This window comes from Chiloscyllium plagiosum, unplaced genomic scaffold (assembly GCF_037043375.1).
Source record: "Chiloscyllium plagiosum isolate Xiang-an unplaced genomic scaffold, Cpla_swu_hap1 HiC_scaffold_3, whole genome shotgun sequence".
Lineage (NCBI taxonomy): Eukaryota > Metazoa > Chordata > Chondrichthyes > Orectolobiformes > Hemiscylliidae > Chiloscyllium > Chiloscyllium plagiosum.
The window spans coordinates 8,252,684-8,278,580 of NW_028270141.1; the positions used below are offsets into that span (position 1 = coordinate 8,252,684).

Consider the following 25,897-nt stretch of genomic DNA (forward strand, 5'->3'; position numbering starts at 1 on the left):
TGGTGGCAGAGGGAGTGAATTGTTTGTGTAATGTCGTGCCAATAAATCAGGCTGCTTTGCCCTGCATGGTGTCAAGTTTCATGAATATTGCTGGAGCTGCACTCATCCAGGTAAGTAGGGTTATTCCATCACACAGTACACTTGTGCCTGGTCAATAATGGGCAAACGTTGATGACTCAGATGATTATTTACCTGCTGTAGGATTCCTAGCCTCTGATCTGCTCTTGCAGACACTATTTAACTAACTAGCCCAATTCAGCGTCTGCACAAAGGTAATCCCAGGATATTGAAATTGGGAATTCGATGATGGTAATGGCATTGAATGTCAACGGACTGATAGTGAGATAGTCTCTTGGTGGAGATGGTCATTACAAGGCACTTCAATGCAATGCAATGCAAGTCTGGATATTGTCCAGGTTTTCTGTATTTGGCTGTAGATTGCTTCAGTATCTGAGGAGTCACAAATGGTGCTGAACATTGTGCAATATTCAGCGAACATCATCACTTTTCACCTTATGGAGGGAAGGTCATTGAAGATGATAATAATTGGGCCAAGGACACCACACCAAGGAGCTGCTGCAGAAACGTCCTGAAGCAGAGCTGACTTTTTTCCAACAACTTTCAGATATAACTCCAACCTTTTCTGGTTTCACAACATCCTTCCTATAGCAGGAAGAGCAGTACTGCACGCTGTATTCCAAAGATGCCCATCCAACGTCCTGTAAAGCCACAACATGAAATCCCAACTCCTGTATTCAATGCACTGACAAATAAAGGCAAGCATACTAATTGCCTTCTTCACTATCCTAACTACATGAGACTCTACTTTCAAGGAACAATGAACCTGCATTCTGTTCAGCAACACTTCCCAGGACCTTACCATTAAATGTATAAGTCCTGCCATGATTTGCCTTTCCAAAATGCAGCAGCTCTCATTTATCTAAAGTAAACTCCACCTGCCACTCCTTGGTCCATCTGTCCATCTGATAAAGATCCCGTTGTACTCTGAGATAACTTTCTTGGCTGTCCAATACACCAGTTTTGGTGTCACCTGCAAACTTCCTAACCATTTCTCCACTGCTTGGACACTCCTTTGTGAAATGGAAACCAGAACTATGCCCAATGTAATCTAACCAAGGTTTTGCAAAGATTTACACCTTTGCTTTTAATTTCATTCCTGCAGAAATTTATTTATGCTCTTTTTCCAGCTTTGTTAACCTCTGTCGCTACTTTTTGTAATGTGTAAAAATGTTCCTTCAAATTCCTTTATGCCTTTTAGACTTTCTCCCCTCACTCCCAAACAAAAAAATGATAGCCTCCTTATACCTTCTACCATAATGCAACATCTCTTCGCTATATTGAAATTAATTTGTAATTTCCTTACCCATCAACATTTCTAATGTCTCTTCAATTTTGCTACACTCTTCTTCAGTATTAAATGTTGCATGAAACTTGGTAATATCTGCAAATTTGACACTGCAATTCTGATTCCACAATCAAAATCACTTCTTTAAATGGCATATTTCTGCACCAATTTCTGTCACTTTTTTAAAAAATCACTCATGGGACATGGTTGTTCCCGAGTGGCCAGTATTCATGCCCAGTCCCCAGTTGCCCTGGTAAAGGTGGTGAGCTGCCTTCTTGAACTGCTGTAGTTCATGTGAGGTAGGTTGACCCACAATGCCCTCAGGGAGACAATTCGAGGAATTTGACCCAAGGACAGTGAAGGAACAACAATATATTTCCAAGTCTGGATGGGGAGGGGGCACTTGCAGGCTGTGGTGTTCCCCATGTATCTGCTGATCTGGTCCTTCTAGATGGAAGTGGTCGTGGATTTGGAAGGTGCTGTCCAAGTATCTGGTGAATTTCTGCAGTGCATCTTTTAAATACTGATGCTACTGAGTGTTGGTGGCGGAGGGAGTGGATGTTTCCCACTTTCAGTCAGTGTGTACCTACCTTTAAGCTCTAGCTTTTGTAGCTAGTTTACTATCCATTCTGCTTTTGGGAACAAATCTTCATTTAAGAGATCCCACACTTCACAACCTTTAAAAATAAAGAAATAAACTGCAAAACTACAGTCTGGCTTTATGATATCAATCAGAAGACTCTGGCAACGTTTACTCCAAGTCTGAACATGTGTACTATTTTAAAATCATATGGCTAGAGCCTTTAAAAAAAAATTTAAAGGGTTGTAAGTTTCATGCAATTATGCTCCAGACCCTCCCAATGGAACCTTTAATTGATTGCCTGGAGAATTAAAGTAGTACTATAATTAACTGGTGCATTTAGTAATGTTAAGTATACTCATTATAAACGAACAGTTAAATATTCTCCCTAAAGTCAAACCCTTTTTCCAAGATTGTAATTTACTTTTGAGTCTCAATGATAACATATGAAAAGCTACACTAATTTTAGACTCAACTTTCTTGTAATGCACTGATTTTTGTAAGAAATTAATTCTGACAAATTTAAGTCCTCTATCTTGATTTACATTGTAAGCGAGACAATTAAAATTGTAAAGAGAAACTCAAGGAGCATGTTCAAAACATTATTAGATGAAAGAGTTTCATACTATATTGAAGGTTCACCATTAAAAAGAGCCAGGTCAAATCACTGACAATTAAAAACTGCAAGGGATTTACAGATCAATGTCGGATTAAGTTATAAAACACAACTGGGTCTAGTTTTTCATCCCAAAAACTGCTTTATACAACCAATATAACAATGACTTTTTGATATGGTTCTTGTTCAATTGCTACTAAAATAAAAAAGTCATAAATATTTTGCTTCATTATTAATAGTGAAGAGGTTTAATAATATTTTCTACATCACACTGCAAACTTCCTGCCACTAGAGAATAATCATGTGTCATCAACTTCCATGTAAAGATGATGGGCTTTGTAAATGAGACCCTCAAATTTCAGATATTACTTACATAGTTAGACTGCGACATACCAAAAGAGACTCAATCTTTTGTATCTTCAACCTACATCAATATAAAGCAATCTATCCACTCACACAAGGATGATTCAATTTTATCACTAATAATTTGCATACTATTACTAAAACTACATGGGCAATGATCAGATTGAAGGTTAAAATGGCAGTGAAGCAGAGGCAATTGTTAAATGTTCAAAATTTGCAACTCTCTACCAAATTTAGTATTGAAAATGTTGAAACGAGGTTAGAATGTGGAAATACAACAAGTTGCATTCTGTGAACCATAGCAAGATATTTCTCTCAGTTTCTCCCTGTCTAGGCCTGGTTTACATAAACATTTCACTTTGGCTTTAAATCTAATCTTTCTGGCAGAGGATATTTATCCTGAAAGATGTCAGACCGCAACTGGAATGCAGTTCCAGGTACGTTATCAAAAGGAAAGATAGTGACATTGGAGAAGCGGCATTTTCCAGAGAAGGTTCATTAGATTGATACCAGGTATGTAGGTAGCGCCGCATAACTGCAAGTGTGGAGCGGAGGATCCGGAGGGAGGTCTGTTGTTGGAGGCTTCAGATTTGTTGTAGGTACTGGTTGTCCTGGTTGGGTCCAAATTTTGTTGGTCTGAACTTGGTCCGGAGTCCATGCAGGGTCAGTCGGTTCTGTAGGTGCTGAGGAAGGAGATGTGGCTGTGGTAGCGAGTCTGTTTGAGGACTTGGCTGAAGAGCTTCAGGGCAGAGGAGATGACCTGGGGGGTGCAGTGAGAGACGGACTCACTGAGATCCTTGTAGAGGGAGGAGGAGAAATTCTTCAAGGAAGGCATCCTTGCAAGAGGATTCGCAGTAGGTTAAAATCAACTACGAGAAAGTGAGGACTGCAGATCAGAGCTTAAAAATGTGTTGCTGGAAAAGCGCAGCAGGTCAGGCAGCATCAAAGGAACAGGAGAATCGATGTTATGCCCGAAACGTCGATTCTCCTGTTCCTTTGATGCTGCCTGACCTGCTTCGCTTTTCCAGCAACACATTTTTAAGCTCTGATCTCCAGTCCTCACTTTTTCCTACCAGTTATGAAGGGACTGTTTTATGAGGAGAAATTGTACACCTTGGGCCTGTACTCATTGGAACTTAAAAGAACGAGGGGTGACCTTATTGAAATGCAAAGATTTTGAGGTGATTTGACAAGACAGATGCAGAAAGATTGCTTCCCTTCTGGGAGAGTCTGGAACCAGAGGACAAAATCTTGAAATAAGGAGTCGCACATTTAAGACAGAGATAAGGGGGAAATCTCTTCTCTAAGAGGATAGTGAATTTGTGGAATTCTTTACCCCAGAAGGCTGTCGAGGCTGGGTGATTAAGTAAATTCAAGGTGGAAATAGAACTTTTTTTTGTCAGCAGGTAAATCAGGGGTTAAGGGAAAAAGGCAGTGAAGACAATTATCAGATTAGCCCTGATCTTGATGAACAGCAGAACAGACTTGCTGGGCTGAACGGCTTTCTTCTGCTCCTAAATCTTATGGTCATAAATGTGCTCTTTTAGTAAACAGACTTCCTTATTCGAATGGTTCAGAATTTCTTTTTGTTTCTGATACACCTTTGCCCATGTTATGAAATTTTCATACACAACAAACCATTTTCTCCGTATAAAAATTAGTGATACAGTGTATCACGTATCTATTATTTTTGATTCAGCTAATCCCAAACGGAGCAGGGATGGCCAGCGGAGAGGGAACGATTTGTAGACTGGGGATCCATGCGTGTGGTCAGCAGCCTGGGAGCCCTGTCAGACCATGTGTGGAAACCCTCTGCTTCACGCCCAGTATAAAAAGATAAGCATTCCAATCTTTCTAATTTTAGTCCTTACTTTTCTAACTTGTACCACAAATAACTAAAGGTAACGCAACTATTTTTCTCTTTATTTCTCGATCTTGTATCTAAGATTTGTACCTTGGGTACTTTGTGCTTAATGTGGCACCATTGTTAACATTTTTGCTATACTCCTGGACTTGAGTGCATGTGACATTAAATCAAATTCTGTTTTATGCACACACATTTTGTCAAGATGAAAATGCGCATACTGCAGTGAGGAAACAAAATTTCACAAAAAGACACCCTGCAGCCCAAACTGGGAAATGCCAACACCAAAACATGATTAACGTCATAAAAGGAGAAAAGCTGTTAATCAAACGCTCAAGACACACCAAATTCAAACTATAGCACAAGTGGCTTTCTGAAACTGTGCTGCCCTCTGCAGACATGGATGCAGAACTGCCTTGGTTAAGGGTTTCTCATTGTGCACTTGGACAGCATTTTGTTCCAATTTCCAACTTGCTGAAAATAGTTTGTGATGCCATATACTGTTTGGCTAAGCAAGGTCAGAGGGTGAAATGGGAACTTCACTGCATGGATGTAGTACAGGGACAATTTCCTGTGATAAACCTGGGGTGGACTTTCAGATCTCTTCCACGCTAGACAAAAAGGCTTCATGTTATTGAGCTGGGATTTAGTAGGAGGTGGATGCAGTAATCAGCTTGTGCGCTTGCACCTTTGCCAGGCAGTGAGATAACAAAGTGGAAGACAGTTTAACAAGGGAAGAACCATGAAGAACACAGGACCAACCATTGTAGGTGCTTGACTTGGGCTAAAAACTTGCCAACTCTGACTAACTCTGACTAACCTGGTCAACCTCCAGGAAACTGCGTTGACTCCCAAAATCTATCAAGGTCAACCTATTGAATAAGTGGAAGGTTGCTCCCTGCAGGTTTGATGGTCACTTTGCCTCAGATTAATTTTCACTTCAGTCACTGGGCAGATCTGACCCTATCAGGTTTAGATACTCCTGGGCCATTATCCTAGCCAATGAGACCACATAGATAAGAAGGATGTCTTACTGTTTTTGCTATTCTTACAGCAAAGTAGGAGAGAGTTAGTTGACAACAGTCTGCTCAATGCAGAACGAGAAAGGAAGAGAGACAGAAATCAATCTGCAAATCTCACTACAACAGACAATGAGCGGGTGCTTTTTAAAGCTCAGTGTCTCAACATGCCCCACTTTTATTTCAAAAGCTGGCAAGTCTTTAATTTCTTCTCTTTTGGTTTAATTTCTTCTCTTGGCATTTTCTCACTTAATTTAATTTAGTCATTGTCTTTTATCTCCTAGGTTTCTCCATAATCTATTGCTTTAGGCCTCAGTTTGGTTCACCACTATAGAAGCATGTGCTACAATTATCATACCAGAAGGCCAGGTGAGGCTGCTGTACCTTTTCAAAAATGTCAAATTACCATTCGCTCAAAACACCTGAACTACCATATTCCATTAAATTTTATTTGAAGTTGTCTACACAAAAGATAAGTTCTGATGCCAAGTTGGAAACTAACATGCAATCTGCTCAATTACAGACACTGAACACAGACAGGAAGCAGAGAATGCTTTGAAGTCATACTGAAATTTACAATTGTAGAAAGCTATGACAAATTAGGAGTGCAGAGATATTCATGCATTTCATACTTGGGCATTGTTTTAATAACTTGAATGTTTTTCTTTTGCAAGTTAGATGTATTTTACAAGTTAGCACCATTCAGATGCTTTTATTCCATTATTCAGGCATATGCATTAAGGCATGAGATTTTTAACTGACTATAATTTATAAGAACCGAAATAACCTTCAAGACTAGAATCAGGAATGACTTGGTTTAACATTCCAAAATTTGACAAGAAGCACGAATGCATGAGAATGAATTCTATCAGGGAAATACAGGAGACGGTGCTTCTGAAATGGGACTTCTTGTTTACCTGCTTTTCCGCAAGGTTTTAAATCAGCTTATGAAACTGTGGGGGCAGAGTATGTCACACCATCGTGGCTTACAGTGCTGTGCACGATTGCGGACGTAAGTGAGACAATGTGATAGAGGCTGAGGAACTGAGAGAACAGGAGCAGCTCTAAGAGGAAGAGGACTTTGAACTGGAGGAATCTCTCCTTACCCATGACTGAATTCAGTTGGATCGGGCACTACAAACCAGACAGGACCTGACTGACAGCCAGTTCCAGTCAATGAGAACTGGGTCCAGCAGACCATCCATCAGCTGTAAAACACTCATTGGTGATGGTGCCAGCATTCAGTCAGCATTGAGACAGCAAACTGCAGCTTCAACATAGAAACAAAGATGATAAGACCAGGAGAAGGCTATTGGAGCCTGCTTCGCCATTCATCAGGATTATGGCTGATCGTCCAACTCAATAGCCTAATCCGGCTTTCTCCCCATAACCTTTGGTTCCATTTGCCCCGAGTGCTATACCTAGCTGTCCCTTGAATATATTCAATGTTTTGGCGTGAACTCCTTCCTGTGGTAATAAATTCCCCAGACTCACCATTCTTGGGGTGAAGAAACGTCTCCTAATCTCCATCCTAAATGGTTCACCCCGAATCCTCAGACTGTGACCCCTGGACTCACCCAACATAGGGAACATCCTCCCTGCATCTACCCTGTCTAGTCATGTTAGAATTTTATAAGTTTCTATGAGATCGCCCCTTGTTCGTTTTGCTTGTGTTTGCTCTTACTGGCTGCCAACCTAAACTGTTGTTCAGAATTGTCAGATCGCTTGCCCCTACGTGACAATCCCCTCTTGGACAATGACAAAATACAGGCCCACAGTTGTCAGTGGGGATGGAGTAGTGGTGACGTTGGAGGGTGTAGGAATGGACAGGTAAAGCACATACACCAGTGGTTTAACAGCTAGTGCAGCAAGCTAACAGGCAAGGATATGTCTGCCACAACTGCTCGGTGCTGTAAGCAGCCTGGCTTTGTGGCTGCTGTGCCACTGATTTGCCTATAAGGGCAATACCAGATTGCCAACATATACCCAGACGTACAGCAGCCTTTCAAAGATGGCAAAATAGTCTACGACATTGGTCTATCGGTGGATTGCCAACGGGTGGCAAGTTGTTCTGGGCACAGTGACTGTAGGATGGGGACTAGTGCAAAGTGAGACTGGCCCCATAATAGTGGGGCGGGAAGTTAATGAGGCAAGTTTGGCAAGACATGACCTTCAAACACTCAGGGGAAAAAGAAAAAATCAGCATAAAGAATCTGCACAGGGACAATGATAGCTTAAAGTGAATGGACAGATAATTGGTAGATGAAGTGTAATATAGGAAAATATAAATTTGTCCATTTTGGCAGGTAAAATAAGAAAAGCAGCATACTAGCAAAAATGGAGGTAAAGCTCAGGTACAGAGGAATAAAACAAAGAACTGAGGATGCTGGAAGTCTGAATCAAAAACAGTAATCACTGGAGAAATATCAGCAGATCTGGCAGTATCTGGTGAGAGAAAGCAAAACCTTCTGGTTCTAAAGACTCAGTTAGTCTTGAAACATTAACTCTGCTTTCCACCGGCAGATTTGCTGAGTGTCCCCAGCAATTTCTGCTTTTGTTTCAAGTACAGAGGAATCTAGGTCTTCTGGTCTCTGAATCTCAAAGTTAGTGTGTGGGTGCAGTAAGTGATTAGAAAAGGCAAGTGGAATGTTGTTTATTGCAAAGGGAATAAATATGGAAACAGGGATGTTTTGTTCAGGTCATACAGGCCATTGGTGTGAGCACAGAGTCATAGAGTCAAACAGCATGGAAACAGACCTTTCAATCAAATTTGTCCATGCCGACCAAGTTTCCCAAACCAGTCCCACTGCCTGCACTTGGCCCATATCCCTCTAAACTTTTCCTTTAACGTACTGTTCCAAATAACTGTACCTGCATCTACCACTTCCTCCTTATTCCACACACTAACCATCCTGAGGGGAAAAACATTGCCCCCCAGGTCTGTTTTAAATTTTTCTCCTCTCACCTTAAACGTATCCCCCCGCCCCAGTCTGAACTCATCCACCCTAGGGAAAAGACACCTGCCATTCACCATTCTATACCCCTCATGATCTTATAAACCTCTTCAAACTGGAGAGCAGTGCAGAATTTTGGTCACCTTATTTAAGAAAGGATATCATGGAACTAGCAGCAGTTCAGGGAAGATTCACTCATTCCTGGGATTCCTGAGAGGAAGGGATTATTTTATAAAATCGTTTCCATCAGATCTTGGATGAATAAGGAGTGATCTTAATGAAATACAAGATCCTGAGGGGAATTGGCAGGGTAGATGTGGAAAGAATGTTTCCCGTTATTATAGACAAAATAGGACACGCAGTTTAAAAATAAGGGATCGTCTCTTTAAAAAAGTGCAGCTAGAACTTTGTTCTCTCAGTTTAAATGTGTGGAACTCTCATCCTCAGTGAGCGGAGAAGACAGTCAATTGATATTATTAAGACACAGGTAGATATAGGACAAAGGAAGTAAAAATCCAAGGTAAGTATAAACATGGAGGAGTTGAGGCCATCGTTAGATCTACCATGATCTTAATGAATGACAGAAGAGGTACAAATGGCAGAGAGCCTACTCCTGCTTCGAAGTTGAACATTCAAATAATTCATCTAAAGTGAGACTTCCTTCAAGTACATAGAGACTACACAAACACTTGGACAGATTGCCACTGGATCTAGACAACAACAGGAAATAAAAGAAACGCATAGAGGCAGGTGGTGGAGTATGTCAAACAATCTTCCATCCAAAACTCAAATTGGCACAGGGGTCGGAAAGTATAGACTCACGTCTCTTGCAATTGGGAAGGAAATGTCGATGAAATGACTGTCCAGCTACAACACTATTAAAGCTGAAAATGCCTCAAAATATTCAGGAAAGAGATGGTTTTCTTTTCAATGGTTCTAGCACTGTCTCAACGGTTACACTAAAAATACAATCCTACTTTTTCCTTTCTGTAAAATGACTTCATAGCAAAGTCTGATCCTGCCCTGTAGAACAGTCAGGTATAAACAGCTGTGGAAGAGGACAGTGGGTAGTTTGCAAACAAGAAGGCAGGTGTACATTCCATTCAATAAGGCCAGGCGTGCAGAAAGAAAAAAAGGCAGACACAGGTGGAGCTTGCAGGACAGACTCCGACAGACAGAGACACATACACAGAGTCAGCAGAAAGTTCTACACCTAATACAAAGTAAGATGGTTGTGGTTGTTGGATACCAATCATTTCAGTCCCAGGACACTACTGCAGGAATTTCACTGGGTCGTGTCCTATGTCAATCCATCTATAGATAGTTCAATCACTTTTCCATCAACATTGGCCAAATGGGAGCACGTTCGCTGATGTTTGGTTATGGAGCATCATTTGTAGCTCCTTAGATACTGAAGCAGTCTGTATTTATCCATAGCAAAGGCCTACACATCATCTGGGTTTGGGCTGATAAGTGGCACATGGCATTCTTGTCACAGAAGTACCAGGCAGTGATTATCTCCAACAAGAGAAAGTTTAAACATCACTCCTTGATGTTCAATGAGACTACCATCATTGAGTACTGCAACTCTAACACTCGGAGTGAGCTGGATCAGCTAGTTAAATACTGTGGCTACAAGTGCAGGTCTGACAACAGGAATTCTAAAGCAAGTAAATCATTTTCTGTGTCGCCAATGTCTGTCTGCCTACAATGAGATTGTGGAGTGGAGCTCTTACAACAACAAAGAAACTTGACACCACTCAGGACCAAGCAACTCACTCGAGTGGCATCCCTTCCACCATCTTCAACATTCACTCACATCACAACCGATACACAGTAACAGCAGTATGTACCATCTACAATTTGCACTGCAGACACTCTCCAAGGTCATTTCAACATCACACTCCAAAATCTGCCACCACTACCATCAAGAATGGCAAGGGCAGAAAATGCATAGGAGCACTGCCACGTGTAGACTCCCCTCCAAGACACAAGACAAGAAATATCATCACCAGTCCTTCTGTCGCTGGATCAAAACTCTTCAACTCCCTCCCTGACAGCATTGTGGAGCTACCTACAATCTTTGTTGAGTGGCGTGCAATTTTTAATCTAAAGAAAACATTCCCAAATAAAGTGAGCTTTTTTAATGATTATAATTAGGACAGCTGTAAAGTTTTCACTGATGCCCTTTGATGGAAACTCTTGTCCTGGGGATTTTTCACTCCAGTGTCAGGATCTTTTTCATTATTGATTTTTTTTTTCTTGGTATACAAAATTATATCTGTAAAGGTTTGCACCAGCAACAAGTACTTCATCTGCACATTTGGTAGGAAATTATTTAAGTACCTTTCCCTGCAATCACAACCTGAATAACATGTGGCACATTAAAAGATAATTTGTACTGCTGTTGTTCTTGTATTAATTTTTTTTGTAAGTTGTCAACATTAGATAATCACAAGAAAGTCATGAACAAGCTATTTTATGCTGGGGAAACAAGATTTAAATGAAAAGAGAAAGACTGTACCAAACTTGTCAGCCCTGCCAACAGTATGCAATTCAAAACAATTTGTTGATAAAGTCACAATCAGCTCTTCAAAATAGAAGTTACAGCTTCATAATAGGAGTTATAAGTATTTTAAGATTATCTGATCGCAAGCCCATTACTTCTGTTGAGATGAAATTATTGAAATATTGGAAGAGTACTCTGTCTATTAAGAGTAAGCTCTTTAAACTCCAACACAAAAATCTATAACGTGGAGGTGCCGGTGTTGGATGGCAGGGAACATAGTCAAAAATCACACAAAACCAGTTATAATCCCTCAGATTTATTTGAAATCACAAGCTTTCAGAGTGTCGCTTTAAATAAACCTGTTGGACTATAACCTGGTGTCGTGTGGCTTTTGACAAAAATCTATTGAGACACACATTCTTGGGATTTGTTAATTGAGGCACAATGACCACAAACGGGGAGTATGCCTCTTGCCAATATAAAGAATAGAACTGAAAACTACATTTGGTTTTCAAATATCAAGCGTTAACTTCAGAAAGCCTCCAAAGCATTTCTCCCAACATATTGTCCTTTCAAAGATCTCATATCCAAACAGGAATCAAAACAGTGAGTCAACTCTTACAGGCATTATCTCATGAGCAGATCTACCTTCTTGTCTTTTAAAGTCTATTTTAGCTACTTTAAATTGACAAAGGATGCTTTAGATTTTACAGGATTTTCATAAATCCAGTCTCCTGTAGGAGATGAAATTGAAGGTGGGGAGAAAAGTGAGGATGCAGGGGTGCTAACTTTACAAAAACGGGAGAACTGCTCCTTCACTGGCTATTTATATAGCCAACTGACAGGAATCCCCAGATTTAGGAGCTAAAACATCGCGAACTGGAGCCCTGCAGGCACAATTGGGTCATTCACTAAAATAAAACAAAGAACTGCGAATGCTGGAAATCTGAAACTATAACAGAAATCACTGGCAAACCTCAGCAGGACTGGCAGCATCTGTAGAGAGAAAGCAGTTAATGTTGAGTCTGGTGACACTTCATTTGCACGATTTTCATGCCCTGTCATGGACCTTGACACTGGCAAGCTGGGTCACCAGAAGGTGCCAGCCAATAAGCAGCCAAGAGTTTCCTGGCCCATTAGTCCTCCAGGGTTAAGGCCTACTCTATGAACAGTGAGAGGGTAAGTCCTCGTTTTGCCTTCTTCTCATGAAGTGGGGGGGTTGGAGCAAAGGGTAGGAGATGGTTCCAGAGGCCACCTTGTTGCCCTTCTTTCATGCCTCTGAATGCCTCCAATTCTCCCCCAACCAACAAACAAGGCCTAGTTTCCCACTGAAGAAACTAGACAGCCCTCTCACCTGACGGGGAGGCACTTGATTGAGGATAGGGGTTGTTGAAGATTACTCAAGGACTTTCCCCGCTCTCCAGAGTCAACATGCCCAATTTCCCTTAGCAACACCTCCAGGGAGAATAAGATCACCCCCAAATATTCAGATATTTCTGCAGTCACCTCCACACTTGCATCCGAACATTGTACATACAAATTCAGAACAAGAGTAGGCCACAAGTCATAGCTCGATACTCTTCAGCTCTCTCATCAGTTAAGAATCTACCTACCTCTGCATTAAAGATATTCATTAGTCTGGTCTCCATGGCTCACAGGAGAGAGTTCCATGACTCACCCTCCAAGGGAAAATATATCCTCATTTCCACCTTAAATAGAAAGCATTGGATTTTTAAAAACTCTTACATTACATTACAGTGTGGAAACAGGCCCTTCGGCCCAACAAGTCCACACCAACCCGCTGAAGCGAAACCCACCCATACCCCTACATTTACCCCTTATCTAACATTACGGGCAATTTAGTATGGCCAATTCACCTGGCCCTGCACATCTTTGGACTGTGGGAGGAAACCAGAGCACCCGGAGGAAACCCACGCAGACACGGGGAGACCGTGCAAACTCCACACAGTCAATCTCATGGAGCGGTGAGGCAGCAGTGCTAACCACTGTGCCACCGTGCCGTCCACTAGTTCTAGTTCTTGTCCCTTAGGTCTAGTTGTCCACTCATGGAGCAACATCCAACTAGTGTCCATTATGTCAAATCCCCTCAGGATCTTAATTACTTCAATAAGATCACCTCTTACTCTTCTGAAGTCTAATGGATACAGTCCCAGATAATCCCTCTAATCAAGCAGCAGTCAAGTGAACCTGTCTGAACTGCATCTAATATATTTTCTTAAATAAGGAGAACATATTCTAGAGATGGACTCACTAATGTCATGTAGGAGAAAGTGAGGACTGCAGATGCTGGAGTACCAGAGTTGAAAAATGTGGTGCTAGAAAAACACAGCAGGCCAGGCAGCATCCGAGGAGCAGGAGAATCTACGTTTTGGGCATAAGCCCTTCTTCAGGAATGAGGCTGGTGTGCCAAGCGGGCTGAGATAAAAGGTAGGGGGGAGGGAATTTGGGGGAGGGGCGCTGGGAATACGATAGGTGGAAGGAGGCGAGGGTGAGCGTGATCGGCTGGAGAGGGGGTGGGGGCGGAGAGGTCGGGAAGAAGATTTCTCCAGCTTCCTCATTTCCCCTCCCTCCACCTTATCTCAGTCCCAACCTCCGGATTCAGCACAGCCCTCTTGACCTGCAATCTTCTTCCCGACCTCCCGGCCCCCCCACCCCCTCTCCAGCCTATCACCCTCACCTTAACCTCCTTCCACCTATCGTATTCCCAGCGCCCCTCCCCCAAATTCCCTCCCCCCCCCTACCTTTTATCTCAGCCCGCTTGGCACACCAGCCTCATTCCTGAAGAGCTTATGCCTGCTCCTCAGATACTGCTGTGTTTTTCCAGCACCACATTTTTCAACTCACTAATGTCATGTACAACCAAAGCAAAACATTACTACTTTTATATTCCATTTGCCTTCCTAACCTCAGGAAGGGTCACTGGACCCAAAATGTTAACACTGATTTCTCTCCACAGATGCTGCTAGATCTGCTGAGGCTTTTCCAGTAATTTCTGTTTCTGTTCCTTCCTAATCATTTGTTGTACCTGCACATTAAAGTTTTGAAATTCATGTACCAGGACACCTAGGTTCCTCTGCAAGAACTTGGAATTCTGCAATCTCTTCCATCTAAATAATATGCAGCTTTTCCATTTTTCCTGACAGTTAACTCTTCAAGTGCCACCACCCCCAACAACTCCTCCGCCACTCTGTAAGCCCAGGCTCATGCCTCCAAACCTTGGTTGCCACTACCCTAATTTGAGACAAAAAAGCTGCAGATGCTGGAATCCAAGGTAGACAAGCAGGAGGCTAGAAGAACACAGCAAGCTGGGCAGCATCAGGAGGCAAACTGCCCTAATTTGTACCAAGCTCTGCTCAGCTATCAACACTGCCATGCAAAATTAAATTAATTCTCCTCCCAATGTTCTTTTCCCTTTATAACCTTCACTCTGCATATCTCTGCAAACAGCCTCCAACCTTCCATGAATTCAACCTTTGTCCAAACTTGGGCTTGTTATACAATCCTGGCTCCCTCTACACGGTTACTGGCAACTACTACTGCAGTCATCTTGACTCTAACCTCTTAGATTCTCTCCCAAACCTCTCTCTCCTTCTTCAACTGCTTTTTAAAACCCATTTGTTCAAGTATTCTAAGCGTACCAAGTCTACTTCTTCAGCTCAATCTCAATTTGTAGCATTTACCTTTTTGAAAGCACTTTGGGACCAACCTTTTGCACAATTCAATCAGCAACATAACTGCAAGTCGCTTGGAATAAGTTGCCAAAATATTTTCCAGGTTTAATTAACTGTCAGTCATACATGTTTACTGATCTGGGTTTGGTTGGTCGAATCTTAGTTTGTCACTCTCTCAGGCATTATAAACAACTGATAAAACAAACCTTCATATTGAATTCATACACATGACTATTAAAAAGTCCCCTAAGAAAGTAAACTCTTCAATATGCAACAGAATATAAACAAATTATGGACACTGGAAATCTGAAACAAAAACAGAAGTTGCTGGAGAAACTCAGGCCTGGCAGCTTCTGTGGCAAGAATACAAAGTTAATGTTTCAGATCAAGTGACCCTGTTCCACCTGCTGATTTTCTGCAACAATTTCTGTTTTTGTAATACGTTCACTTTTAGGATTGTTACGCTTGCTGTACAGACATGTTGTAAATAAAGTTGAATTCAGCTCTTTGCAAAGTCCAAATGGCAAAGTAGAACAAGATGGAACAGGTCAATGAGAAAAGTTTGCTGCTTTACTAAATGAGACACCCTCCCAGGTTGAATTGGAAAGATACATAAAAAGACAGACATAGGAAATACTTCATACTTTATTGTTGGTTCAGGAACAAAACTGAGCAATTGCTGCTGCCAACACATTTCAATCATAAAAATAATATAGAGCACCTTTTGGTGTCTTTTTCGGGAAATAAAATGACCTTGGAAAAAATTCCTCAGTTACTACTCTGGCCAAGGTAGGACTGTACTGCACTCACACGGTTTCAGTGGAAAGATAGTCTGGAGACTATGTGAGATCGTAAGATCTTATTGCACAACAAACGATTTCCACATTCCAAACTAACGAAAATAAGCCAGGATATTCCAGGCGCAGACTGTGGAAATACACAAATGAAATAAAAGATGAACATGCTCTGGCAAACATTATGTACAGCATACCAGTGGTTTTACATTGTTGCTATTTGCAAGGTTTGTCAAGTCCTTTCTGTCCTGGGGATTCTTGATCCTTTGGAGTCAGGACTGGTTGTTCTACTCAACAGCTACTGTTTAAAGATTTGTAAAAAAAAAGAAACCCCCACCCCCCTGGACTCTACTCAGATTCAGTCAGCTCATACACCAAGTGCTTGGGGGAAGAAAAGTTAATTCCAGGCAGATAAAAAAAATTCAAAGAAAAAGGGAAAAAAGCCACTACTTTGAACAAAACTAAACTTAGATTTAAAAAAAAATATTTTCAATTATGCTGAAAACCACAAATCAAACCTTTTGGTGCTGAAATGGGAAGAATATAGGAGTTTGGAACGAGTTTCACAGGAACAATGGAAGCCACATCTGCAAACGGTCAGGGAGCTCTGCAGCCATTAATCACTACTGACTGGACTGCAAACTTCCAAATCAATAGCCTTTGAGAGTCAGCTTCAAACTATGGCCCTCTCTATTTCCAGTAGATCAATTCAAGATCCAGCTGCATCTTCGCCTTCAATGCAAGTTAAAAACCCAGGGAATGAGCAAATCAGATATGTTGGTCCCAGCAGTGTGAAACTTTCCATCTTTGTGCTTTTCATGAAGTATAATTTTTCCAAACAAAACAGACATGTTTCAAACAAAACCATTCCGCTTATTCCTTCACTACAACCTCCTAATTATGCAATTTAATTTTCTTCTCTCATTCCTTATTGTGATCTAAATACCGGTTACATCCATTTCAGAGATGCATGTAACTCTTTTGTTTTAAAAAGACTTAGTTGGCTGAAAGTTGGCCGAAAGTTGGCCTCTGAAGACAATTTCAGTCAATCATACAAAGGAGCTGAAATAGAAAGTGTTCTCCATCTAAGCTTAGTGTTTGTGACAAGAAACAAGAATGAACAAATGAATTAACGATTGCATTAGATCAAAAGGAAGCCAGAGAAATGGTAAACTTGAGGATTGGGAGCCATTAAAACCCTAAAAAGGTGTGAGGGGAAGCTGTTTAAGAAAGGAAAAAGAAAATGTGAATGCAAACAAAAGGGAAACATAAAGGTGGAAAGTAAAAGTGTTTTCAGAAATGGGGAAAGGAAAGGATTAACTCATACAAATGTGGGCCTATTAGGCAGCAGAACATACAATGGTGTGCCACAGAGTTCAGTGCTAGGACTTCAGCTGTTTGCAATTCATACCAATGACTTGGATGAAAGGATGGAAAGTATGGTTACCAAATTTACAGATGGCACAAAGGGAGATCGGAAACTAAGGTGTAAGGAGGACACAAAGAAGTTACCAAAATATGTTGCTAGGTTAAGTTTGCAGACAAAGATGTGGCAAATACAGAATAATTTGATAAGATGCAAAATTTTGGCAGAAAGTAAAAATGAAGCACATTACCCAAGTGATAATGGAGCTCTGAGATGTACAGAAATTTGTTCTGAAGTGCAAAATATTTGCATGTAATTACATTTATTATAAGCGGAATTGATTAGATATATAGGGACATTACAGGTCACTCTTATAGCGTACTATTAGACCACCTCAAGTAGTGTCCAGTGATAGTCTCCATATTTAAAGGAAGAATATATATATATACACATTGGAGGCAGTTCAAAGAAAGTTTGCCAGACTAATACCTGGAATGGGCAGGGTTTCTTATGAGGATGGCCTGGACTTGTACCTACTGGGATTTAGAAGAGCGACTTTTATTTTAGACTAGATTCCCCACGTTGTGGAAACAGGCCCTTTGGCCCAACAAGTCCACACCGACCCTCCGAAGGGTAACCCACCCAGACCCATTTCCCCTGACTAATGCACCTAACACGATGGGCGATTTAGCATGGCCAATTCACCTGACCTGCACATCTTTGAATTGTGGGAGGAAATCAGTGTACCGGGAGGAAACCCACGCAGATACTGGGAAAATGTGCAAACTCCGCACAGACTGTCACCCATGGCAGGATTCGAACCTGGCTTCCTTGGTGCTGTGAGGCAGCAGTGCTATCCACTGAACCACCGTGCTGCCCCTTTCAAGATGCAGAAAATCCTGAAGAGTCTTGGTAGGATAGATGTGGAGAGGATATTTTCTCTTACTGTAGAGTTTGGAACTAGGGGCATTTAAAAATGAGGGTCACTCAGTTAAAACAGATTTGAGGCAACTTCCTTTCTCTCCAAGTCTTCGGTGGCTTTAAATATTGTCCAGGCAGAAGTAAACAGATTCCTGTTAAACAAAACAGTCAGATGGGTTTTTCACAACAATGGAGAATGGATTCATGATCATCATTATGCTCTTAATTCAAATTGCACCATCAGCTGTGACGGGATTTAAACCCCTGTTCTCACAGCATTAGCTGAATTTCTGGATAAATATTCTAACAGGAATACCACAAGGCCAATACACTCCCCCCATCCCCACCCCAAACACCCCCTTTACAGCAGAGACGGAGATGTAACTGACATTTTCAATATTATGTAGGGATTTGATAGTTACTTCCCACTTTCTCCATTTCCATTGGCCTATAATCATAGGAAAAAAAGTTTTGCCAAAATCTAAGAGGGAAATCAAGAAAAAGATTTCTCCACACAATAACTAGGAGCAGGAGTAGGCCATCTGGCTCCTTGAGCCTGCTCCACCATTCAAATAAGATCATGGCTGATCTTTTCATGGACTCAGCTCCACTTACCCACCCTCTCACTGTATCCTTTAATTCCTTTATTGTTCAAAAAAAAGTCTACCTTAGCTTTAAAAATATTTACTGAAGTAGCGTCAACTCATTCACTGAGCAGAGAATTCCTTAGATTTACAACCCTCTGGGTGAAGAAGTTCCTTCTCAATTCAGTCCTAAATCTGCTCCTCCTAATTTTAAGGCTGTGCCCTCTTATCCTGGTTTCACCTTCCAGTGGAAGCATCTTATCTACTTCTACCATAACTGTTCCCCTCATAATTTTATATGTTTCTAAAAGATTCCCCATACCACCCACCCCTCCATTCTTCTACATTCCAATGAATATAATCCCACTCTATTCAGTCTCCTCATAAGCCAATCCCCTCAACTCGGAATCGCCTAGTGAACACACAAAAGAATTGTTAACGTCTGGAAGAGACTAAGTGGTGCAATTAGATCACAGAGGAACTGGCAAAGGACAACTGGATGTCTAGATGAAAACATATAATTTGTAACGTTACAAGGAAAAACCGAGTGAATGCTAAGAGCCAAACGTGTCATCTCTGCAAGATTTTATAAACCTCCCACGAGGAGGTTGAACAGTTCATCGACTTCACCAACACCTTCCACCCCGACCTCAAATTCACCTGGACAGTCTCAGATTCCTCCCTCCCCTTCCTCGACCTTTCTATTTCTATCTCAGGCGACTGAATCAACACGGACATCTACTACAAACCGACCGACTCCCACAGCTACCTGGACTACACCTCCTCCCACCCTGCCCCCTGTAAAAATGCCATCCCATTCTCCCAATTCCTTCGACTCCGCCGCATCTGCTCCCAGGAGGACCAGTTCCAAAAACGTACAACCCAGATGGCCTCCTTCTTCAAGGACCGCAATTTCCCCCCCGACGTGGTCGACGATGCCCTCCACCACATCTCTTCCACTTCCCGATCCTCCGCCCTTGAGCCCCGCCCCTCCAACCGCCACCAGGACAGAACCCCACTGGTCCTCACCTACCACCCCACCAATCTACATGTACAGCGCATCATCCGCCGTCATTTCCGCCACCTCCAAACAGACCCCACCACCAAGGATATATTCCCCTCCCCTCCCCTATCAGCATTCCATAAAGACCACTCCCTCTGTGACTCCCTCGTCAGATCCACACCCCCCACCAACCCAACCTCCACTCCCGGCACCTTCCCCTGCAACCGCAGGAGGTGCAAGACTTGCGCCCACACCTCCCCCCTCACCTCCCTCCAAGGCCCCAAAGGAAACTTCCATCACAGAGATCCATGTCTAATAAATTTCCAAGTTTAGCTGTGTTGTAGCCACAAATAAGTGATGCTGAGAAATGGCATTTTTGGAATAGGTAAATTTTGTTTTTAGCACGATCAAGGATGCCAAATTTATGTTAGGTAAACATGCAGGAGGCTGGAAGAACACAGCAAGCCAGGCAGCATCAGGTGGAGAAATCAACCTGAAGAAAGGTTACATCTGAAAAGTTGACTTCTCCACCTCCTGATGCTGCCTGGCTTGCTGTGTTCTTCCAGACTCCTGCTTGTCTGCTTTGGATTACAGTATCTCCAGTTTTCTTGTCTTTAACCAAAATTTATATTGTCTTAGCATAAATGATCTTTTTTCATAAACTTTCAAATATGCTTTAATCATTCAAGTTGAAGCAACTATTTCCAAATTTGAAATGGTAACACTTCTAGGAAGCGTCTCGGAGCTTTTACTATATTAAAAAGTGGTAGATAAACGCAAGTATGCTTGCCTTCTGAAATTATTTATAGCAGACATCACTATCCCACCAAACTGTTGGAATTATTGAGAATAAGTTGACAGCATAATTTGCTTAGGGGCTCAACGTCTCACTGAAAGATGAAAGGAGAGGTAGAGAGCATAAAAATAGGCAATCTACCTGTTTTCAAATTATCTGATGTTGTGTTTTGCTGTAAATCTGCAGATTTGACTTTATATTTGATCCAAGAGCAATTCAAGGACCACAAGGATTGCAACACTCACATTTCTTACATGGAAAAGGGAGTATACAATCCCAAGTGAAAAGGAAGCCATTAACATCTCTTCATCCTCAAGAATCGTTAGCAAATAACTATGTGGAAAAATATCCAATTTCACGTTAATTTTGACACATAAGACCACTTTGGAAAAATGATACTCCAAACATGAATTAATTTTTAAAAATACCTCATAACACCCAGCGGATCAGAAATTTCTTCAGTCTTCTCCACAGTAGGCATAAGAGTTTTTGATGATCTCAGCACACCAATATCTTCAGAGGTCTCTTGATTGAAGAAATCTCCAGAGTCGTCTCCGTCTTCTTGCAATTCCTCATCCGTAGAATTTTGAGTTTTAAATTTCAAGTCACCAAGGTCTTTCATTTTTGCTCCTATTTAAGGAAAATGGTCAATTTTTTTTTAGAATTGGCAAGTTAACAAACTAAATGTAAAATGGCAGCAAACAAACATTTTGAAACATTGCCCTAGAAAGAGAGTACCACATCTCACTCTGCAAAACAATATTGCACATATCTGACAAGAGAAGAGAATAAGCCTCAAACATATGCATGTGAAGTATTGTCAAAGCTCATAACTTATTTCTCCAGCTTGAGTTAAGGATAAGTGTAGCTGTCCTGATGGTTATATTCGTAATACACTGGATTATACTTTTAACTCTCACCGTTTCCTAATCTCTAATTCAAAGCTTCTACTTTTCTTCATATTGCATTAAAAATCTTGACAAAGTATGAAGGAGGCCAATACCTCCACAGCTAAATTATAGCAGAATACAATCTTGTAAAGCAAGGTAACCGATCTAGAAAAATGTACACCGAAACAAGAAAGATGTCTCCCATAAGTCACATGACTGTCCTTGTTGGTTCATTATAGCCTCAAAATCAGACAGCGCTCTCAAAGGGAGACATTTAGACAAAAAAAAACAAAGAACTGTGGATGCTGGAGGTCTGAATCAAAAACAGAAAGGACCTCAGCAAAGTTAGCATCATCTATGGAAAGAAAACACAGTTAATGTTTCAGTTTCAGTGACCCTTCTTCACAAGGGGAGATATTTAAAAATTGATTAAACTTCTGACAACAGAACAGACAGGGAGAGGGGGCAGGGGATGGGGGTTCTGACTTCAATATTTACAAATCGTTCTCTCTCTCTCTCTGGAAAGAGAATTTCCAAAAAAAGTAATTGGCCTGTCATGATAAGAGACTAATATTACATATCTCTTCATAAACAATTTTAATACATACTTACACTTAACCTTTGAATTTGTATTTTAGCTAATAACTGATGTTCTTTACAGAGTAAATTTCAATGGTGGTTCCACAATTAACTAAACACTGATTTTGTTGATGAGTAAAGTTTTTTTTACTGCTTTTTTGTTAAATTTATGCAGCAAGAAAATGAGAGTAAATGAGCGATACAGATTTGCAGTTCATGGGCCACCTTACAAATAGCTGGCCTGGTTGTGAAACCAGCTTCAATAAATGACACAGGTGGCATGTGTATGTAGTCTCAACTAAACCATCAGGAAAAAGCAATTTAAAAGTTCTAAATGTCCTACTTTTAATTTCTTAGGCAATACAGCAAATTTTACAAACTTCTGGAGCCAATATTTTTACAAACTGCTTAACTTGCATCTCTTTAATGGGCGAGACATACTCACCTCAACTCTCAACCATCTGCAACCCAAGCATAATTTGCCAATTTATTTCCCAATTGTTTCACACATCTGGTCTCAGCCTCACAACAACCAACATCAAACAACAATGGCCACCAACGATAATGTCTCTTTGGGCAGCTCAAACATGCCCGAGGAACACACACCATATCCTCCACAAACAAACAGGTAGACCTTCACACTTGCTGTACAAACAAATTCACATCATTTAATCCCTCAACAAAATTAAAGTTAAAAAAAATTGAATGACAGACTTATGTAACCAGACATCCACATTGTCTTAATGATGACTGGAAATAAAGATTATTTTAATAAAAATTGTAAGACATGAACAACTTTACAAATATGCATATCTTGCTACTTCAACTACATTTGTTTTTGCCAAAAGGAACCAGTCTTGTCTGCTTCAGCTACTTAACACTAATTAAAAATCCCATTCACAAGATCATGAAGTGGTGCATAAAATATATACAAACAGTAACGATTAGATTCCAAGTTTCCTATCAGCATTCTACTGCTTTTGAAAAGGAATCCCATTAAAAAGTTGCACATTTATCACATTTCACTCTGCTCCTTGACCCTGACCCTCCCCATAATAAAAATGCCATTTTAATTCCTCTACAATGCATTTAGAGTCATAGAGATGTACAGCATGGAAACAGACCCTTCAGTCCAACTTGTCCATGCTGACCAGATATCCTAAATTAATATAGTTCCACTTGCTAGCACCTGGTCCACATCCCGCTGAACCCTACCTATTCATATAACCACCTGGATGACGTTTAAATGTTGTATTTGTACCAGTCTCTACTTCTTCCTCTGGCAGCTCATTCCATACCCATACCACCCTCTGCGTGAAAAAGTTGCCCCTTAGGCCTCTTTTACATCTTTCCCCTCTCACCCTAAACCTATGCCCTCTAGTTCTGGACTCCCCCATCCCAGAGCAAAGACCTTGTCAATGCCCCTCATGGTTTTCTAAACCTCTATAAGGTCACCCCCTCAGCCTCCAATGCTCCAGGGAAAACAGCCCCAGCCTATTCAGCCTCTCCCTATAGCTCAAATCCTCCAACCCTGGCAACATCCTTGTAAATCTTTTCTGAACCTTTTCAAGTTTCACAACATCTTTCCGATAGGAAAGAGACCAGAAATGCGTGCAATATTCCAACAGTGGCCTAACCAACATCCTGCACAGCCACAACATGACCTCCCAACTCCTATACTCAATGCTCTCACCAACACCAAACGTCTTCTTCACTATCCTATCTACCTGCGACTCCACTTTCAAGGAGCTATGATCCTGCACTCCAAGGTCTCTTTGTTCAACAACACTCCCAAGGACCTTACCACTAAGTGTATAAATTCTGCTCCGATTTGCTCTCCCAAAATGCAGTATCTCACATTTATCTAAATTAAACTCCATCTGCCACTCCTCAGCCTGTTGGCCTATCTGATCAAGATCCTGTTGTACTCTGAGGTAACCTTCTTCGCTGTCCGCTACACCTCCAATTTTGGTGTCATCTGCAAACTTACCAACTATACCTCCTATGCTCACACCCAAATCATTTCAACCAGACACAACTCAAATTCTAACCATAGACAATAACAATGTTTCAGTTACTGGATTTTTCACATCACTCCAACATGTTCTTCATATTATTCCACTGCCCGAGACCTCAAACTACGATTAGTGAACTTTGAAACACGAAGAACGTTTAGAAAGAGAAATACAGGCAGCATGAGATCTGAACACTCACCTTCTCCTCCTCCTCTCCCTTACTTGGATCAAAAGCAGAACTCAGCTCCAGGTTACACTGGAAAGTGTCTGACTTTGAAAGCAGCTACAAAAGGTCCTTCTGAAAACTAACTTCTCCTGATATCTATATTGCTAATCATCTCTATTGTAATCGTAATGCATGCTACAAATAAACAGGAATAGATCCAATATATTTTCGCAATTCAAGGGTTAATGCAAGCAGCCTGTTAGGTTTTGCATTAGCTCTCTTTTTCAAAGTTCACTTTGCCCTGAAGTTGGACAATCTTAAATAAAACTCAACTGTCTTGTTGTTACAGGAAATAAGAACAACCTGTCTGTATCTCCTAATATTGCTCACTCCCTTCCCTGTTACAGCCAATATTGCATTGTTTTGACAAACACCAAGTCCTCGCACCGACTGGAAAAGAATCAAGAATCTACTGGCAGATGGGCAACTGCTCCTGACATCTTTCTGGATAGAAGCAAGAATTTGGATCTTGTTTAAAATAACCAGAGTTATACTATTTCAGACTTAAACAAATTAGTTCATTTGTACATTACCAATTCTAAATGCTTGTTAGTTGACCTAGTTAGATATTACAACATAGGCTAAAATCCTCCTATGGCCCGAACGAACGTACTAAGGTTTAATGCAAGGAGCTTCTACACATACACACCAATAACTCATCTGAGACATAATGGTAATCTTATTCCCAAGCTCATCATTTTGAGTTCCGTGTTGGAAAATGAATTTTATCTCAAATATTTCAGTCATATATTTTATTGAGAACCCAAATGTTACAATCAATTCTCCACACTGGAAGTAAACAATCTCATTTGTTGAAGTTTCACAACTACATATCTTTATCGTTTACGTGAGTCATCAGAAATATGTTTACACACAAAGCACATGGGGGTGGGTGGGGGGTGGAGGTGGGGGAGTCAATCCTACAAACTGGAGGGTGACAAACGTAAGCCGGCTATTTAATAAAGGAGGGGTACTGAAAACAGAATGGGGAATTACTAGAGTCCGATGGGGTCTTGATTAGCTCCATTAACTGCACAGTTAGTTTAGATGCAGACTGACTGCAAAAGCATGAGTTCAAATGGGGACTGTGAGCCATGAGGAAACTACAAGGAGGCTTCAGGGAAATGTGGATTAGTTGAGTGAGTGGGGAAAGGTATGGAAGTTGCAGCACAGCATGAGTGACTGTGATGTTATACACTTTGGTGTGACAAATAAAGGCACAGAATTATTTAAATATATTGGAAATGTGGATGTACGCAGGGATCTGAATGTCCCTGCAAACCAAAGAAAGTACATAGACAGGTGCAACAAACAATTAGGAATGCAAATGTATATCGGCCTTCATTACAAGTGGATGAAAGTTCAGAAGCAGGGATGGCTTTGTGTTGTTTTATATAATCTTAGTAAGACTTGGACTTGGAGCACTGTGTGCAATTTTTGATCTTTTTGCCCAAGATATATTTGCCAGAGAAGGAGTGCAACAGAGATTCACTAAGATGACAACAGTGATTGCAGAACTGTTGCACAAGGAGAGATTGGCTTGAGTGGACCTGTGTTCGCTGAATTTTAGAGGAATAAGGGGAGATCTGATTGAAAGGCATACAAATTCCAACAAGGCTAAACAAAGCAGATGCAGGGAGAATGTGCACCCTGGCTGGGGAATCTAGAACCAGGAGAGTGCGCCTCAGGACACAGGATAGACCATGTAGAAGAAGTGAGACAAGGTGAAATTCACTACCACAGAAGGCTTAGGAGGTTGG

The 25,897-nt window shown here is 41.2% G+C and overlaps 1 protein-coding gene across 2 annotated transcripts in view; it reads right to left on the reverse strand.

The window, feature by feature from the left end:
• hs1bp3 (HCLS1 binding protein 3) overlaps positions 1 to 25,897 on the reverse strand; it is a 64,859-nt gene that overhangs the window by 22,684 nt on the left and 16,278 nt on the right. For both annotated transcript variants that reach the window (XM_087977339.1, XM_043676809.2), the window contains exon 4: positions 20,856 to 21,057. In XM_087977339.1, the coding sequence (XP_087833465.1) occupies positions 20,856 to 21,057 (202 nt within the window). The remainder of the gene's footprint in view (positions 1 to 20,855; positions 21,058 to 25,897) is intronic.